Genomic DNA, 17,927 nt, shown 5'->3' on the forward strand with positions numbered 1-17,927 from the left:
TTAAAATACATTGAAAGGAAATTCAGGGAAACACTAAAAGCATGTTTATATTCACTTTTCTGTAGTAGTTGTAGCAGAAATTTTGTTTATTGGGCGAATTTAGCAGTTAAGAAAATATAAACTTGGTTTACCTAATAAATAGCAGAATAATTTAAGCTATTGTAAGGTTATTAGTCTTTAAAAGCAATGGAAAGCTCTCAATGGGAAAATGTTTGTGATTTAAACGAACATGTTTTGAAAGTTTTAAATTCGTTTGGTTTTCGAACGATGACTTCTGTACAAGTAAGTTTGGTTGTTATAATGGTAATTGTAAGTTTATAAACGCAACACTATATAATTTAGTAGAGATTTATCCTTTATATTAAAACTTTATAAACAGTATATAAATTGTAAATTTAAAGGTTTCTATATACATTATCAGCACTTTTCGTTAACATTTATTGATAATGTGTAATGGTCGTCTCTTAAAGAACTCAACATAGAGTAACATTTGTTATTGTGGCCCAGTTTTGAGTTGACTTTGCCAGTTTTGGATATTGTTGATCATGATTGCTTTTTAATCTGATAATTAAACTGCTAACTGCTTTTAAACTTAGCAAAAATGTGTGTCTTTTAAATGGCTTGACTCAAGAGCGCTATGGCATGGAGGCAGTAAGAGTCAAACTAATGATTTTATGTTGTAAATCCAATTGTCTTAACGTTTACACCAGGGCACTAGTCCTAGTTAAAATCTTCAAATTTTTAAATTCTTAAAAAGTTTGTAATTTTTAACTGTGTTAAACTAAACTTAATTCTTAGATTGCCACAATTCCTGTTTTCATGCGAAACAAAGATGTGTGCGTGGAAGCAGTAACTGGAAGTGGGAAGACTCTTTCCTTCATTGTTCCACTTCTTGAGATCCTCCTTAGGAAGAAGGAAAAGTTTAAGAAACATCAGGTTTGGAATATTAAAACTTTTTGCCTAAGTGTTTTGACTTTTTTTAATTGGTTTTAGTTAAGGATCTTGTTCCATATTATTTTTAAAACTTTTTGAATTGATTATGAATATAATTTTTTCTTTGAAGGTTGGTGGAATAATAATCAGTCCCACGAGGGAGCTAGCAAGTCAGATATTTGAAGTTTTATCCTCATTTTATGACTCGGAGAAATGTCCATTTACAAGTTGTTTAATGATTGGAGGAAGGGGAGAAATTGAGAGAGATCTACAAGAGTTTGAAGAAAAAGGTAAAGCTCTCTCACATTTTGTAAACGGAGTTTTTTTAATTTTAAAAGAGAGAAACTCTTGTCTTTAAAAAAAAGGGAAAATATTCCAATTCACAAAACCAATAAAAGTAATTAAATTTTTTCATTTTTGTAAGAAAAAGTTTGGGCCTCTTATTTTTTTGTAAGAAAAAGTTTAGGCCTCTTATTTTTGTATTTTACTGTTAGTTATTCCATATATAGGTATATATATATATTTTAAAGTTAAACCATTTATAAATTTTTTTTTAGGTTCTAACATTATAGTTGCCACTCCTGGCCGAATTAGTTCTGCACTTGAGAAATCTGTAAGTCTAAGGTCTGGGGCTCGATTCCTGGAGATTCTAATTTTAGATGAAGCAGATAGATTATTGGACCTCGGGTTTCATAAAACTTTATCAACTATTTTAGGGTGAGTGGTTTTTAATTTTTTGAGTTAATATGTCAAGATTTTAAATTAGAAATTTTACCAATAATTAAAAAAGCATTTTCTTTATGAGATAAATTAATTAAATATCATCAGAATATACAAATTAGGAATATAACTTATAATCAAATAAGGTAATTATTGGGCAGAACTTTTTAAATTTTATGTTCACAGAGAAAAATGAATATTTATATAGCGAAATTTAAAATTATTGTATAGGTATAATTAAAGAGTAGCTACTTGCTACATAATGACTATTTAAGTACTTATTATTTTTGTAACAATTACAGTTACCTTCCAAAACAAAGACGAACTGGTTTGTTTAGTGCAACTCAAACGAACGAAGTTGAACAACTTGTGAAAGCTGGAATGAGAAACCCGGTCAAGATTTCGGTCAAAGAGGTAGAGTTTTGTTTATTTGATTTACTAGTTGGTGTCTGACATCTAGTGTTTTAATTGTCATGAAACTTATATTTGTCTTAATAATTTATTTATTTTAAAGACCTATAAATTGGACAAAACTCAGCTTTTACTAACTTTTATTCTACATATATAGGTTCAATAATTTTTTTTTTGTTACTTTAATTTTTTAATCTACAGAAAGCTGAACAGTTTGAATCAAACAACAACATTGCCGCCAAAACTCCATCTTCCTTAAGTAACCACTACATTGTGTGCTCAACTCTAACTAAGTTCAACTTTCTGGTGGATTTTATATCAAATAACAAAGATGAAAAGATGTTGATTTTTTTTTCCACTTGTGCTTCGGTTGAATACTTTGGAAGAGCAATAAAAGGTAGGCATGCATATGATTAGTTTTTGTAACCATTTTATCGATACAAACTAAAATCAAGTATATTAATATAGCATTTGTTATTGCATGCTGTAAGCCAAGTTTTAGCATATTGCTATTACTGGTTTTAGACTATTTTAGATTAGTTTTGGTGTTTGTAAGTGTTTTAATTGCCTTTAAATATTATTTATTTATTTTATTTAGATTTAATTGGTTCCAACCTCAATATTTTGTTATTACATGGAAAAATAAAGAAAAAACGCTTGGAAATATTTTCGAATTTTAGAAAATTAACAAGGTAAATTATTTAAAAAAATTGTCGATTTGCTTAGCTTAACTTTATATTATTTTAAAAATTATTAAATAAATTGCAAATAAAATCTCAAAACTTAAATTTTTTTTTTCCAATATTATTTTTGACAGTTACCTAATTCTTTTTTAAACAGCCTAAGTAAAATTCAAATAAAAAAAAACATTTTAGAAGTTAAAAATGTAATTTTATTGTTTTAGTGGAATTTTGATATGTACAGACGTGATGGCAAGAGGGGTTGATATACCTGAAGTAGATTGGGTTTTGCAATATGATCCTCCAAGTAATGCCAGGTTAGTTTACTTTAAATGTTTATTTTAATCAAGTTTTATAGTGTATGTTAAGGGGATAGTTACATGCTAGAGACTTAATGTTATAAGAGATAAGAAATGTCCATACTAGAATGTTTTAAGGTCTATATAGAAAGACTATTGCAAAATACCAGCATAGAAAAGTGTTCTTTGTTTTATTTTATTGATTATTTTAGACAAGCGCTGATTTTAAATTTAAACAGGTTGGTTCTTTTGATGTTTAATGCAAAATACTTTGTTTTTGAAAAAGTAAACAAAAAATAAAGTAAAGGTTTTAAAAGTTGAACATCAATTTACCTATAAAATAATTTTGATTTTAATTTTTATATCATTTAATTACTATAAAATTAATCATGTTTGCTTATTATAAAATGGCCAAATAAATACTCTATTTGTCCAAACATAAGATTGGCTAATTTTATTGTCCATTAAAATAAATTTTGTTTAAATATGATTAGAGAAATGAGCTTCAAAGATAAGATTTTGTATTTTGTGTTTAACTAATCTTCGTTTTTGGATATCATTAATTTGCGACAATTCGCTTGCAACATATTTCCCAAAAATATCTTCATTGTCAAAAGATTCTTTTTTCCTTATTTCTCTTCTGTCTTCACATTCTCTTTTTTCTTCAACTCTCTCAAATCTTTCCTTAAAATCATCATCTTTTCGACAAATAAATTTCGGTGGCGATGAATCTTCTTCAACAATTTTTCTTTTCGTTGATAATGCTTGCTCATGCGAAACTCCTACATTTTGATTGGCTGTGGAAGTCCAACCAAGAACAACAGGATAGTTATCCTCATTTTGTGGGGAGTTAACGTATATGGGACTTTCCGGGGGTTGATTAACATTATTTTGGGGTGAATTTGTGATGTCATATTGGTAAGTGTTCTCAAAAGAATCTTCGTAATTGTCTTCAATTGTTAATGCTTTCTCAGAGTTCGGCTAACATGCAAAAAATTAAGAATTTGTTTGAAACTAATCCAGTAAATTTCAAATAAAAGAAAAGTTTATGCCTATTTAAATATAAAAGTTTTATTAACATTCTAAATAATATAAAAACCGATCATTTATTTTTCATAAAAATATTTAAAATAAAAGCCAGACCTCATTATAGCTGAACTCCACATTCGGTCGATTTTTTCTTAAAGTTGTAAACTCGTCAAGAAACATTAACTTTTGATAAAACGGCCACAAGCTCGCCTCCGAGTGACCTAGTTCACCTTCTCTACCATTTTCCTCCCACTTCAAAACTTTGGCTTTCTCTCGAGAAAATTGACTTCGAACTCCGCGAAGTTTTCTCGCAACCTCGTCAGCTAGAACGTGTAACAAAATTAAATATGATAATGATATAAACTAAGGTAAATAAATGATAAAAGTTGTAGTGTTATTGGATAAAATTTTTTTTTAGAAACTGTATGTTAAAGGCTAAGCTGTTTATAAAGGGCATAATAATAACCTTACACTTCTTTGGTTTTAAAACCTAAAATAATGCAATTTCACTTTGTTATTTAAAGGAAAATATTTACCATTTAACTTTTAATTTAATTATTTTAAACTTTATTTAAAATTGTATACTTACCAGTAGTGTTTAGTTGCTCAGCCATAGATTCCAAAGCTTGAGCTCTAATTTCCTTTTTCTTGTAAATCTGAATTGTGTTGTTGTATAAACATGGGTTAGCTTCATACAATTTAATCAATTTATTCACTTTAGCTTTACTCCAAAATATTTCTAGTCTGTTGCTTAGGTCTTGTACATCCATTTTTGATGCTTTTTGGGAAAAATTCCTAAATTTATAAATAATTTAATAGACTATTAAACTAAAACTACTAAGTATAAATTAGCATATAAAACTAATATGTTTTAAAAAACACAGTTACATATACAGAGATGTTATCACGCCAAGGTTGCATATGCTAATAAATGATTTTCCAAACCTTTAACATAGCATTTCTAAAACTGTATTTCTAGTATTTCTAATTTCTGTTTTTAAAGTAATTTTCCTGTCTACTCGCTATTCAACCGTTCAACAAGGTTTGTGTCAACACGCTTTGTTAAAAACAATCGCGCATTGTTAGCGCACACTCACTCCTATACTAGTTGATCAACTTTCTCATGTTGAGTGTGTGTGTAAAATGTTTTAGACAGGAATGTAGGTCTGGTTGAGCGTCGTTTTGTAATACTGTCGTCAATTTAATTGACTAAATATTGATCGATAAAAATCAGTGAAATTAAGATACTGTTTCTGCTGTTAACCTCAGTATGTTAAACCTGTAATAAATGGTTTCTTAATTTTGTTGCTGTGGTTTTTTAAATTTATTTTAACTAACTATTTTTTTATTTTCTAAAATACAATTTTAAAAAACTTCTTTTAAAAAATCTTTTCTAAAAAAAAAATTTAATAACTTTTAAATAGACCTTTTCTACTAAGGCTCCATTTGCCTTTTATTGTGTAAAAATGATATGTTCTATTACACTTATAGGTGCACTTATAACGAATCGCACATGACTTGCATTTTTCCGTTAGGGATGTATTTAATTTAAATATAGTTAAGTTAGTAAACGCCTACTTCAAAACGTTAATTTTTTTATAGATTTGAAGTTTCAAATCTAAATATATTTTCGTTAATTTAAAAATAAAACGATTTTTGTTTTATGAGTGTTTATGGTTTAAAAATGTTGTTGTATAACATTATACAAAAACAGACGAACAAACCTGAAAATTATGACGTAACAAATAATATAGTGTTACGAAGAAATCAACAAATTTATGATTTTAAAGTTTATTTGTTGAAATTTCGATTTTTTAAACAAATAATTATTGGATAATAATTCATATTTTATAACGTCACAGTTAATTAGTTTTATGGCATAACTAACAATATATCATTGTGACGTAGTGCCTTCGTACATCGATGCGGAAGAACAGCAAGGGTTGGGAGAAGAGGAAACGCTTTAGTTTTTCTTCTAGAAACCGAAATCTCGTACGTAGATTTTATTGAAATCAACCAAAAAGCTCCAATGTTGGTAAGTTGGTCCAAAACTTAGTATTCTGTGCTTTATAAATTATGTATAAAGTTAACTTAGGTTATGTTTTATTTGTTATTGTTGTTGTGTTATTTGTTTACTCCAACCCGGTATCGAGTTACCTGTGACAGTTTAGTATATTATAGATTATAATTGCCCGATAATTATACTGCTGATCAAGTATTGGCTCAGCAGGAGTTCATACCGTTTATAGCGCCTTACTCAAGGGTGCTTTAGCATAAGAGCAGTGGGGATCAAACCCACGGCAAAGGGGCAGTATTGTGTTTTTTTTGATAATTAAAGTAAAACGTATCATTACCGGTTTATTAAATACTTTTTCTTGTCATAGGAATATACCTCCTCGCAAGCCAACGAAACCAACTGGTTAGCTCAACTGCGTCATCTTGCGGAGAAAGATCGAGCAACAATGGAGCGGGGAACACGTGCTTTTGTGTCGTTCGTTCAAGCTTATGCTAAGCATGAATGCAGTCTCATATTTCGACTTAAAGGTAAGTTAAACGAAGTTTGGTATTTTTTTGGTTTAAGGGCAATTTTTGACTGCATTAAAAAGATAATCGAATATTACCCACTACCCAGCGTTTTGCTTGAGTAAAAAAAAGCAATATTTTGCCATTTTGGACTTTACCATCTTGCAAAAAACCCTATAAAGTATTTAAATAACAAAAAAATGGTTCAAATCTATTAAAATTTTTAACTTTGTTAATTTAAGTTTTCAAATTTATATTTTTAGATCTGAACTTGGGAGAACTGGCTACTGGATTTGCTTTGTTAAGATTGCCACGAATGCCCGAACTTAAGAAAAAATCCATCACCGATTTTCAAGAATCAAAAATTGATTTCAACTTAATACCATACTTGTAAGTTTTTTTTTGTAAATTAAATTTTTTTTGAGGATTTCTGAAATAACCTTTAATGTTTTTTAGTAAAACAAATTTTAAATTACTTAGCTTAAAAGTGAAATTTGTATAAACATAATATAAAGTCTTTAAAACTTGGCTGTTGCTTATATTGGTTTATAAAAATATGTTATATAAACTCTAAGTTTTAAATTTAAATTGTTTCGGTTTAACTTAGTTTTGCAATAACATTCTGCTTTTATGTTAAGGGATAAGAATAGGGAAAAGCAAAGGAAAATTTCATTAAAACGAGAGAATGTTGAAAAAACGAAATACGTCAGCAAGAAACAAAAATCCTGGTCTCAAAATAAAGAGAAAAAGGAAACAAGAAAAATTAAAAAGGAAAAGAAAAAATTAAAGAAATTAAAAATGGTGAATTGTCTTTAAATTTATATTAAATTAAGAATATGAATCAAATCGTTTTAAATGTGCTAATTATGGCCTAAAGAACTTATTAATTTTTTTGTTGCAGGAATTTAACGAAGAAGAAATAGAAGAATTACGCAAAGATGCTCAACTTGTGAAAAAATTAAAAAACAAAAAAGTAATTTAATATTTTTATTTCAAATATATTTTAACTTAATTTCAATAATTAACAGAAATGGGCTTTTAAGTGTTTTTAAAAAATTTAAAAAGTATCACGTGACTTTATTAGCCAATTAGATCGTTTTATTGACCACGTGACAAAAACAATGTTGATCCGTTTCTATTGGTTACACTTGTGAATAAATGACGTAATTATTTAGATAAGCAAAGACGACTGTGATCGCCAACTTGAAATTAACGAAACGACCTCGTGACGTCATCAACTAATTAGTGAGTATGACGTCATAATACGTTTTTTTTTAATATAAACACAAATATGTTTTTGTTCGTTTATTTAAGAAAATAATAAATTAAATAATTATTCTAAACAATTAATAAATAAGTTTTTGAATATTTAAAATTCAACTTTTTTTGGAATGTTTAGATTATATTCGTCATCTCTTATCTGCAACGGGTCACGTGATTGTCCACGTGACTTGGTGATGCAAAAACCGTTAAAAGTTTTGAAAGAATTTTGTTTTTTAAAAATAGATGAGGTGTTCTTATTTAGTGGAATAAAAATCAAAACAATTGCATATTAATCAACTATTTTACTTGTTAAATTAACACTTATTAATAAGGGCAGTCTAAATTTAAAAGTAACGGTAAAATTTGTGGGTTAAAATCTAACACGAAATTTTGCCCTTTTTCCGCCAATTTTAACACGTGTTTATTCAGATGTCACGTGACCCAAAGTTCGTTTTGGATGTTGATTTTACATCAGTTTGTTTCAGTGATCCCAAATTAACTTTTAGCTGTCGCGAACTGATCCACGTTCTTCTGAAGACCACGTAATTCTCTTTGTGTCATTTTAAGTAAAAGTTTTCTCGCTTCAAAGTTATCAGCGATGATGAGTCCACGTTCAACTTTGTTAATGTAATCTAACATTGCCTTCACTTCACCACCGCTCTTTTGCGCCACCACGCGGGGGGAAGAAACCACTTCTTTTTCTCTCAATCTGGTGAAATTTTCGAAACTGAATTTGTCACGTGACGACATGCTTCGTTGCTTCGATTTTATGTCGCTGCGTGACGTCACAGAACCTATCAACCGACGCTTGTGTCTTTCGCGTTCTAAACACCTCGATTTTTCCTCCATTTTTTTCCGGATTCGATCTTGTTCCGCGTTCGTCATCATCCCGAATTGACTCCCGGATTTGTTTTTCGCCGATTTTGAAAAGTTTTTGTTTGGGGTATTAGGGGAAGCCCCTGCTACGGACCTGCGACGAAACATCAAAAGATTCGGGGTTTTCAAGCTCGCTCTTCGTTTCGGAGAAGGGAAATTACCCTCGATTCGCTCCACATTTTCTTCCTGAGGTCCGCTGAAGTGAACAGCGGCAACCGCGGTCGAAGGTCGAATCTTTTGTTTCGTCATCATGACGTCATCGTTTGCGTAATCGCCTTTGATCGACTCGAGTTCTGCGTCGCGCTCATAATGTTCAGTTACAATTCCACTCTCGGGAATTTCCCGTTTTATAGGCGCTGTACTTGGTCTTAGGTTTACTTGAACTTTAATGACCTCATCGATAAGCGAGTCTTCTACGTCATAGTCAGATGACGTCAGCCGGTCGTGACCACTTTGACGACTTTGTGCGCTGTTGAGTCGACTGCGGGAAGCACTTACTGAAGATCTCTTCGGTTTATCTGGAGAAAATTTAAAAAAAGGTTACAGTTAAATAGCTCTTTCCCATAAAAAGCTACATTTCCTTATTTTTTAAAAGGTAATTTGATGGTAAATATAAATTTTATTCTGTATTGAATAAGCGTATAACATGCTGGCAGTTAGTATCTGGTCTATGACCTTACGTTTTGATATTAAAGCTTTCTTAACAAACCACAACCTTACTACTTACCAACCACTCCATACGGAGTCTCAGCAGGAAGTCTTCCAAGATGATCCGAGGAGGGAGGAGGCCTCCATCCACCCCCGAAACTCATCTGAGCGTTGGCACTAACTTGTGGGGTCACCTGGGAATAATTGGGGTTAAATAATTGCTCACTGATTAATTTTAACACTATCTTGTAGTAAAGTGGTACTAAAGTGAATGTGGTTAAATTTAACATCAGCTTATAATATTTCTTTATGTAAATGTCTATGTTATATTATTTATAATATTTATGACCTAAGTATACTACAAATTTTTTTATTAAAATATTTTAAAACTTACATTTCTGTCTGGTGGAACCAATCCATTTCTCTTGTAGTAAATCTGTGGTGGGTCGTTGTCTCTATAACAACCTGACAACGCCCTCACTCTGTTCATGAACGCTCTTGAGCGCTCTGCTGTCATCTTCCGGTTGTGTTTCCGCGTCTCCCGCTCCGGAGTTGTGGTTGGTATCGTTTCTTTTATCACCTCTGTGAATTCTCCGCTGTGACGTTATAATAAAGTGTTATACGTCACAATCCATATATTAATGCACACTTAGAGACAAAATTGTACAAATTTACAATCCATTATTACTGCATAAAATATACTATAACGTCATACCCGAAACTCATCTCGTCTTCGCTTTTTTCATTTTCCTCTTCTTTTTTGATCCGAGTTTCTTCAACCTGTAGTTGTCGATCATAAATTCGTTCTAATTTTTTCATGTACTCAGTTTCAAGTATTGCATATTCTTTACTGCGTAATTCTAAACAAATATAAGTGGGTAAAATTAGTTTTAAAATTGTAAGTTTGTTTTTAGGGAACATGGAAGTTAATTAAATAATTTTAAATGTCTAATTTTTATCCGTTTAAGAATTTAAAAGAACTTTTTTAAATCATTATTAAATTTTTGAAGTTTAATTCTTTTTTAAGGCCAAAATCTAACGATTAGTGTCAAAAATGCCAATTTTTACTAGTTAATTTTTACGATGTTAAATGTTAGTTTTACTTACTTTTATTCCAATCTAAATAAGAAGTTTGAACCACGAGTCTTTCATTCTCTAATTTGTTTTTGTGGACTCTTAATTTGTCGTTTTTTTTCGCTTGTTGTTGGCGATGGGCAATCAATTTATCTAACTTGCTGGTTTCAGGCATTTTATTGTGACTTGAATTCGATGGTTCTGGGTATGTTTGTTTGTTATACTTTTTAAAGGTTTGACGTAAGGTTCTTATAAATTAATCTTTCAACTTCGCTATCTTTCCTAAAATTCTTGTTCTTTACAATTTTCTTTGCTATGTTTCTTCTATAAAGATCACGAAATAAAGATTTTTTGTTGGTTGATTTTCAATGGTGTTTCTTTTATATGAGTTCATTAAAAGCAAATTCTGTTTTCATTTTATTCTGTGAAAAATATGTTAATCAGATTATAAATAAAAAACAGTTTTGTTTAAAAATAGAGTTTTTTCCTTAATCGTAAAAGTCTGCTTATGGCTAAATCAATATTTTATAAACTTTCTATAATTAATTTTTTCAGATTTAAATAATTGTAAAGTCAATATTAGTTTTATCAAGTAATTTAATCTTATACAAATAATAAATATTTGTTAAGATGCCGCTTTAATCTAATTTTAAAACTGATTCGATTTATCGGGATTTAAGTTAAATTGGTTTTTAATATTTACCGAAACATATTTAATAGGTATTTAAATACTTTAATGTTTTTTTAAATTAAAAAAAAAATTAATTAAATTTAAGAATACAACCTCAGCCTATTTTTATTACTATAATTTGTATAAAATTAAACTTTTTTGGCAATATCTAAACGCAATAAGTTATATAACAAGGCATTGGAAACTAAAATAAAACAATTTTATGGTTTAAAACATGCCAAAATTAATATATTTTAACATATGGTTGTATTAAATATCATGACAAATGGTTACCTAAGCAAAAATAAATCTTAATACAAAGCATTCTAAATAAAGTGTGTGCGTATTTTTTACGTCATAGATACTTTAAATAGCTGAAATAATTAAATTAAATGTAGTTTCCAATTGTATTGTAATCTAGGTGGCTTACTCTAATGACATGGGTTTAAAGTTACGAAACGCATCATAATAAAGTGGGCGGGGCTTTAATAACAATACAACTTTGATTGACACATCGTGGTTTTCATATTCATATCTTACGAATTTTTTACATTGTAAAACTTACATTCCATTTAAAGTAAAGTAATTTAAACAAAAAATGTAAAAAATATAATAATTTTAAGCCTTTTTGTAATAATTTATGCATAATAATAAGATTATTTAAAACAGATACAAAAACTTTCAAAGTTATCTTTTACCAGTAAACGGCAATTTTGTTAAAGTAAAAATCAAACAAATATAAAGTACACTTACTAACTTACTTAAGTGCATCGCCACACGTCGGAATATCTTAAGTTTTGAAGTGTTTTAGTCAAGAGTAATCTCTCATACTTATTGTAACACTCTGACCACAAACTTATCTTTTATAGTTTCTGTAAAATATACAAAAATACATGTGCTATTATTACCGTTCTAAAATCATTTTAAATATATATATTTATTCAAATTCATAAAATAATTTATTTTGAGGTTTCTTTAACATTTCTTAAAAATTACAGAAAATATTTTAGTAAATTTTAAATCAAAACATTTCTTCTTGTTTGCTCAAACATTATGACAAATTGATATTTTCCTAATGTTGCTAACACCTTATTTAGACTTGCACACTCTTTTAAATACATTTAATCTTCAACTTTGTCTAAATTAAAATAAAATGTACACTTTCAACTTTTTTTAATGTAGCTAAATATGTCCTTGTTAACTTTGAAATCAAACTTTCCCGTGTAAGGTTTAAAACTTCATGTATCGCCAACTATAACCGCCTGTTAAGCAAACATTAAAGCTATTGTAAATTTACAATTTTATTTTTACTTTGTGTCAATATTAGGACCATAAATTTAACGCGGTTCTTTTCTTTATTATCAGCATTTAATTCTGCGAAAATGCTCGTTAAGTTTATATGATAGGAACTAGTAGGTGATTAAAATTTAATTTTATTAGGCGTCGCTATTATTTATTAATTTGCAAAACTTTTAATAAAACTTTAGTGAAATGAAAAACAAAATAACTTTGTTTATTATCTATTGGTAAAGTTCCTAATATATCTAAATCTATTCTAAACAACAAAACAATGTCGTTACAAGTTGGTCACACAAGTTGCACAACCAACACACCTTTTCATAAATAACTGTAAACACATTGCTTGTAAGTAATATCCACTGATACTATTACAATAAAACTATTACTTTATTTGAATAAACAACACTTTACTGTTTAAAAAAAATTAATACACTCTATAACCTATACTAGAGATCTAGCAACCGTATACTACCTGGCAATCAAGCAACACAAACTTTTAAATTAGATTTCTTTAATTTTTTTAAAAGTTTTTTGTGATTTATTTTAGTAATTTTAAACCCTATGATTTAACTAAGCTACGTTGATCTGAATACAATTGAATTTAAAATCTCTAAATCATATTTAATTCAATTATTTCAGCTATTTAAAGTATCCTATAACATGTTAATATAAGGATTGTTATGTGGTCCCCTTTTTAACATACGAAAACAAAAAACAACTTCTTGTAAACTGAACTATAATAATTCTACTACGCAAATTTTAAATATTTTTAGAAATTAATTTAAGAAATAATTTCTATAAAATATTTTTTTTTACAACTTTGCATCTAGGTATATCAATAATTTTAAAACTGGCGGTCCTTTGGTCTTGTCTGTGTCGTAATAATTAACAACAATGCCCGGCTTCTACCCAGCTGAGATAATCAGATTAGTTGTCACTGTCCTGACCGGGAACTCGAACATTGTGACGTCACAAAAGCGTGCCATTGTGACGTCACAGAACGAATAAAAGGGCTCAATGTTTACATACATCAGATACAATGTTCACTCGAAAACGTGGAAACAAAAAGTTTAAAAGGAAAACATTAAAACTGTTTGACCTGACTTACTCAAGTGTTTGTTTAGCATCAGTTTAAAAGGATTTTAGACCAAGCTATCAGTTAACGAAAGCCCAATAGCCGTACAACCCTTTAAAACCATTCACTTTATTTCAAGGGTTTCTAAATTTTTGGTAGGGCTTAAAATAATGCCAAGTATTGTTAAAGGGTTAAACTAGTGTTTATGCTTACAGATGGCACGTGGATACTTCTAGTGTGAGATTATTATGGGTTAAACATAAGTTGGAGGTCAGATTTTTATTGTTTAGAGGTCAAATTAAACCTGGCATTGTTGTAACTTTTTTCTTAACATCTGGCGTGGTCTAGACATTAAAATTCACATTTTAAATATTTGTATTTTTAAGTTGGTAAACAACTAATGTTAACAAATCAAAAATAAAAAAATGTCAAAACTAAATTTAGTTTTTTTATAAAAAAAGTTGTGTGTTTTTTATTGTATTACGTTAATGTTGAATGGCAAAAAATATTTGACAATTTGATGTAAATTTAAACGTTAGATTTGACTTTTTAATTTTTGTGCTAAATATTTTGTAAACAAATTTGCCTCAATTTTAAATTTAATATTTTGCAATATTGTTACGTTTTATATTTCGTCCTATTTTAACGATAACATGATGCTTTTTGTAGTAGAATATATTTTATTTACTGAATACAAAAGTAACATATCAAGTTACAATTAAATAAAAATAAAATATGTAAAAGAAAAGAAGTTTATGGAATCAAATAAATATTTACAAACAGGCATAAAATCTGCCCTTATTTTATTTAATAACATGTAACAAGAGAAAAACTTTTTAATGTTTTAACCTTTTTACACCAAAGATTGTGATAATTTACGAGCCTTTTCTTTTTCATGTATTTGTGCTATAAAAACTTTTTCTTGCTGGCTCTGCCAAATATCGGGAAATAAAATTGCCCGCCAGTTGGCGTAGTTGCACAGCATGCACACCATATTGAGCCCCAAATTGATGCTTGTTGCAGCAATGATTTCAAATCGGTTTTGATTTGACCGTGAAATAAATATCACCCCGACTGTAATTGTAATGTTACATAAAACACAAACTGCAGCCAATGTAAATGCACGGTTAATAATGCAGGCCTGCAGGTCGCACGAAAGACTGGAATTTCTAAATAAATATACATAGCACTAATAAATGTATTAAAGCATTTTAATCTATGTTTTAAATTTAAAGGTTTTTTTTTACACTTTAACTAATTTATCAATATGACCTACATACATTTATTTTACTTTTTACCTTCTGGATAACACACTTGCATTTCTCATTAGGTTTTTTGGTTTATTTTTGTCATTTTTGTTCTTTGCCTTGGGGTCGTTTGGTCGTTTTGTTATCATCATTTCATCCGTATTTTTCTAAAATATTTTTGAAATTAAAAAAAAATTGTTAACAGTAGATTATTTTTTATAAATCGTTTTCACAAATGTTAAATATGTGTAAACGGTTTTAATATAAATTAATCATCGACCAAAAAACATAAAAGTGATATTTTTTGTCACGTGAACTACCTTATGCATGATCAATGGGTAAACGAATAAACCGAGCAGCATAAGTTGATAAAAGAAAAATCCACCAACGAAAGTTAAATACCATTTGTCAAAGGTTGGAATGTTTGATTTCACCAACACACAGCGCTAAATGTTATAAGAAGTGTTTATCGTATACTTATCATTATTTTATTAATCGTATTTATGATTTAAAGTTTACTTAAATAAAATGATTGAGAATATGTCACATTAAGCAAACAGTTGTAATATTACTAAACACTTAAACAAAACACTGAAAACCAAATACCAAATAATATCACAATGTATGGGCAAAGCTAAGCGACCAAACCTGATAAGAGATACGAATACAAGAAAATATGCCTATAAACGCATTGCCTAAAACTAACGACATGACTGAAAAAGATAAGGACTGTAAAAACAGTTTTTATTTGTAACGGGAATGTATTGCTATTTTAAAAACAAAATGGCAATCAGTTTGCTAAGTGTATATTTGATTTTTCAACTAAAGAAGATGATATTCTAAGTTGATATTTCTATTATTAAACCGTATAAATTATAGAGATTTATAAAATAAAAATAGCAGGTAATTTTTTTTTATATTCATCTAAGCCAATTGTATTTAAAATTTTTAGTAATTCAATTTTATAAAACTCTTACCCCGTTCTCGATCGAGTAAAATCTCCAAAAATATTGCCCAACAACCGGAGTGGTGAAAATAATAATGATCCCAACTAAGCTGAACCAACTAACGAAGTTGATCCATTTGTTTGTAAGATGGCTCAACTTTGGATCAGCGTAAAAGCCCCTGTATAGAAAATAAAACAAAGGTCATATCATAGGCAAGGCCAAATAAACAAACTTTAAGCAATAATTAATGCTTTTAGGTAAATTAAAATCTCTGTTATTATTTTTTAAATGGATTCAACATTACCTTTGCCGAATCCATAAAAAGATAAATGTTCCAATAGTAGATATAGCATACAGGTTCGAATCCACCAACACCAGGTAGTGGCAAACTAGCTTCGACCTCCAGAACTCAATCAAATACACTTGGCTTAACCCAGAGTAAGCGATGTTAACGATTGAATTGATGACACAAATGACCCACATTGCCTTGACACTTGGGGCCTCTGTTTTTCGCATTTTACCTAAAACAAAAAAACAAATGACGTCAGACTACGAGCTAAAAGGTTTCAGGTTTGAGCCGCACCAATGCCACGCTATTTGCCTATGAGCCCGGCGTTTAAAGGTAGCTTAGACACGTCCCAAACCCCACACCCTTACCCGATAAAAATTTCAAATTCTATTTCCTTAAGGGGATACGGAAAAAATATAAAAAAAAATTAAAAAAAAGCCTATTAGAAAATTACGGTAGTATGATATGCTAGTCAAGGCATGGCATTACAGGCCGAATGTTTTCAAGTTTTAATAAATTATGTAAATTATCAATAATATTACGCTTAGTTTTAATTTGGCGCCATTTTTTTATCGAACAGGGAAAAGAAAATCTTTGACAGTTTTCAGTTCGGTAATAGTTATGCTGATTCATTACCGCTTAACATTTCATATGAAGCAACTTGACATATTGGCATTTGGTATAAATGAACCCAGGGTCATGTGAAAATATTTTGTTCAGTGTCAAACTTAACGGAAGGAAGCATCGTTAACGTCTTTAATAAGTCAATGGTTAAAATCCATATAATTAGACTTTGGACTTATTCCGTAACCTTTGCTCTTATCCCAAAAAAGGCAGTGCTACACTTATTAAAATTTCTTAAACAGTATTTTTTTTTCAATTGGTTGTTTAACCAATATTGGTAACGCCTTCTTGAGACATTACGTTATTCAAAATCAAACTTTGTACTTAGATGTTTGATTGACGGGTTTAGACATTTCCTTCAGCTTAAGCGAGATATTTTGAAACGAGATATTAAACAAGCCACATTAAAGGTTGCATCATCAAATATGACGTCACTGTGGACGATTTCGTCATCAAATGAGCAATTTTATCACTGGTGCGTTTTAATAACTTACTAAACTTGTGTTTTTTTATGACTTTGAGTTAAAATTATTAAAAAAACTATAACAAATTGAAGGGTTGTACCTTGGATTTAATATTTTACTATTGACAATATTTGACATTAACTGACAAGGTGTTTACCAAAATATATGTAAACAGGAACACTATAAACATAGTATTAAAAATATGATGTTATCAAAATATATAATTTATACAACCTCGCAATGGGACTTTATAATTTTTAAAGGCTATGAACTTTCTTTTTACAATCAAATGGTAACTTTAAAAATATAAACTCCCAAATACATATGGTCTAATATTTATAAACTTAATTACGAAAAGGGGAGTATATAAAATACATTAAATAACAACTTCGTCATTAAACACCACTTTTGACGTAACAAACTTACGTTTTACGTTCTCCCACATGCAGATTCGAACAAACGCGTACACGTGGAACAAAGCACAAATCGAAAACAAACCCTGCGTTGTAATCCATCGCCACTCCATGTATGGACTATTCGTGAGGTCATCGGTGTTGTTATGACGTAACGGGAGCTTCGTAGTATTATTGGTTGACGTCATATTTTTAAAATCAACTTTTAATTTCCTGTTCCTCTATTTAAAAACGATAGCTAGGCTTATATGGAATTTGTAACTAAGAAATTACTTTTACGTCCATAAAAAGTTTACACTACTGCCAACAACCAAATAATGTCAAGTACTTATATCATTACCAACAACTGGATGTTAACAAAAAAATTTAGCCTTTGATCTGACATTTCCCTTCTATCTGAATCTGGTTAAACTTCATCACTAACTTCCTATTAATCTTTACTA

The 17,927-nt window shown here is 29.4% G+C and overlaps 4 protein-coding genes across 5 annotated transcripts; 1 reads left to right on the top strand and 3 right to left on the bottom strand.

Annotated features, from left to right (window-relative positions):
• Window positions 1-98: 98 nt before the first annotated feature.
• On the top strand, window positions 99-8,139 carry LOC145743631 (ATP-dependent RNA helicase DDX55-like). The gene is made up of 15 exons (XM_082561635.1): window positions 99-282; window positions 799-936; window positions 1,064-1,223; window positions 1,491-1,650; window positions 1,956-2,067; window positions 2,266-2,461; window positions 2,663-2,756; window positions 2,969-3,061; window positions 5,981-6,107; window positions 6,457-6,616; window positions 6,859-6,985; window positions 7,234-7,396; window positions 7,497-7,568; window positions 7,771-7,840; window positions 7,995-8,139. Exons 1-14 carry the CDS (start codon window positions 187-189, stop codon window positions 7,822-7,824), a joined length of 1,752 nt encoding a protein of 583 aa, XP_082417761.1. The 5' UTR covers window positions 99-186; the 3' UTR covers window positions 7,825-7,840; window positions 7,995-8,139.
• On the bottom strand, window positions 3,267-4,970 carry LOC145743640 (uncharacterized). Its single transcript, XM_082561651.1, has 3 exons — window positions 4,662-4,970; window positions 4,187-4,395; window positions 3,267-4,024 (listed from the first exon to the last, which is right to left on the bottom strand). The coding sequence occupies exons 1-3, from the start codon at window positions 4,840-4,842 to the stop codon at window positions 3,524-3,526; spliced, it is 891 nt and encodes a 296-aa protein (XP_082417777.1). The 5' UTR covers window positions 4,843-4,970; the 3' UTR covers window positions 3,267-3,523.
• LOC145743636 (uncharacterized) lies at window positions 7,814-12,000 on the bottom strand. Of its 2 annotated transcripts, none has more exons than XM_082561646.1 (6): window positions 11,888-12,000; window positions 10,490-10,878; window positions 10,098-10,242; window positions 9,777-9,978; window positions 9,462-9,576; window positions 7,814-9,252 (listed from the first exon to the last, which is right to left on the bottom strand). In XM_082561646.1, exons 2-6 carry the CDS (start codon window positions 10,629-10,631, stop codon window positions 8,354-8,356), a joined length of 1,503 nt encoding a protein of 500 aa, XP_082417772.1. In that variant the 5' UTR covers window positions 10,632-10,878; window positions 11,888-12,000; the 3' UTR covers window positions 7,814-8,353. The 2 variants fall into 2 exon arrangements, with proteins under 2 accessions (XP_082417772.1, XP_082417770.1); XM_082561644.1 differs by having other exon boundaries at window positions 11,880-12,000.
• Window positions 12,001-14,353: 2,353 nt separating this feature from the next.
• On the bottom strand, window positions 14,354-17,672 carry LOC145742651 (uncharacterized). Its single transcript, XM_082560428.1, has 6 exons — window positions 17,498-17,672; window positions 15,999-16,215; window positions 15,725-15,872; window positions 15,068-15,193; window positions 14,799-14,914; window positions 14,354-14,669 (listed from the first exon to the last, which is right to left on the bottom strand). The coding sequence occupies exons 1-6, from the start codon at window positions 17,670-17,672 to the stop codon at window positions 14,354-14,356; spliced, it is 1,098 nt and encodes a 365-aa protein (XP_082416554.1).
• Window positions 17,673-17,927: the final 255 nt, after the last annotated feature.

This window comes from Corella eumyota, chromosome 2 (genome assembly GCF_963082875.1).
Source record: "Corella eumyota chromosome 2, kaCorEumy4.1, whole genome shotgun sequence".
Lineage (NCBI taxonomy): Eukaryota > Metazoa > Chordata > Ascidiacea > Phlebobranchia > Corellidae > Corella > Corella eumyota.

What these genes read in the sequence shown, in the direction of transcription:
- LOC145743631 (XM_082561635.1), top strand. Translation starts at nt 187, where the DNA reads ATGGAAAGCTCTCAATGGGAAAATGTTTGTGATTTAAACGAACATGTT. An exon ending in ACCAAAAAGCTCCAATGTTG is followed by an intron (nt 6,108 to 6,456) that starts GTAAGTTGGTCC and finishes TTCTTGTCATAG; the next exon opens with GAATATACCTCCTCGCAAGC. An exon ending in TTCAACTTAATACCATACTT is followed by an intron (nt 6,986 to 7,233) that starts GTAAGTTTTTTT and finishes TTTTATGTTAAG; the next exon opens with GGATAAGAATAGGGAAAAGC.
- LOC145742651 (XM_082560428.1), bottom strand. Translation starts at nt 17,672, where the DNA reads ATGACGTCAACCAATAATACTACGAAGCTCCCGTTACGTCATAACAAC. An exon ending in TTTTTATGGATTCGGCAAAG is followed by an intron (nt 15,873 to 15,998) that starts GTAATGTTGAAT and finishes TTTTCTATACAG; the next exon opens with GGGCTTTTACGCTGATCCAA. An exon ending in GCAAGTGTGTTATCCAGAAG is followed by an intron (nt 14,670 to 14,798) that starts GTAAAAAGTAAA and finishes ATATTTATTTAG; the next exon opens with AAATTCCAGTCTTTCGTGCG.
- LOC145743640 (XM_082561651.1), bottom strand. Translation starts at nt 4,842, where the DNA reads ATGGATGTACAAGACCTAAGCAACAGACTAGAAATATTTTGGAGTAAA. An exon ending in TGAGCAACTAAACACTACTG is followed by an intron (nt 4,396 to 4,661) that starts GTAAGTATACAA and finishes TACACGTTCTAG; the next exon opens with CTGACGAGGTTGCGAGAAAA. An exon ending in TGGAGTTCAGCTATAATGAG is followed by an intron (nt 4,025 to 4,186) that starts GTCTGGCTTTTA and finishes TTTGCATGTTAG; the next exon opens with CCGAACTCTGAGAAAGCATT.
- LOC145743636 (XM_082561646.1), bottom strand. Translation starts at nt 10,631, where the DNA reads ATGCCTGAAACCAGCAAGTTAGATAAATTGATTGCCCATCGCCAACAA. An exon ending in TGGTTCCACCAGACAGAAAT is followed by an intron (nt 9,577 to 9,776) that starts GTAAGTTTTAAA and finishes AATTATTCCCAG; the next exon opens with GTGACCCCACAAGTTAGTGC. An exon ending in GACTCCGTATGGAGTGGTTG is followed by an intron (nt 9,253 to 9,461) that starts GTAAGTAGTAAG and finishes AATTTTCTCCAG; the next exon opens with ATAAACCGAAGAGATCTTCA.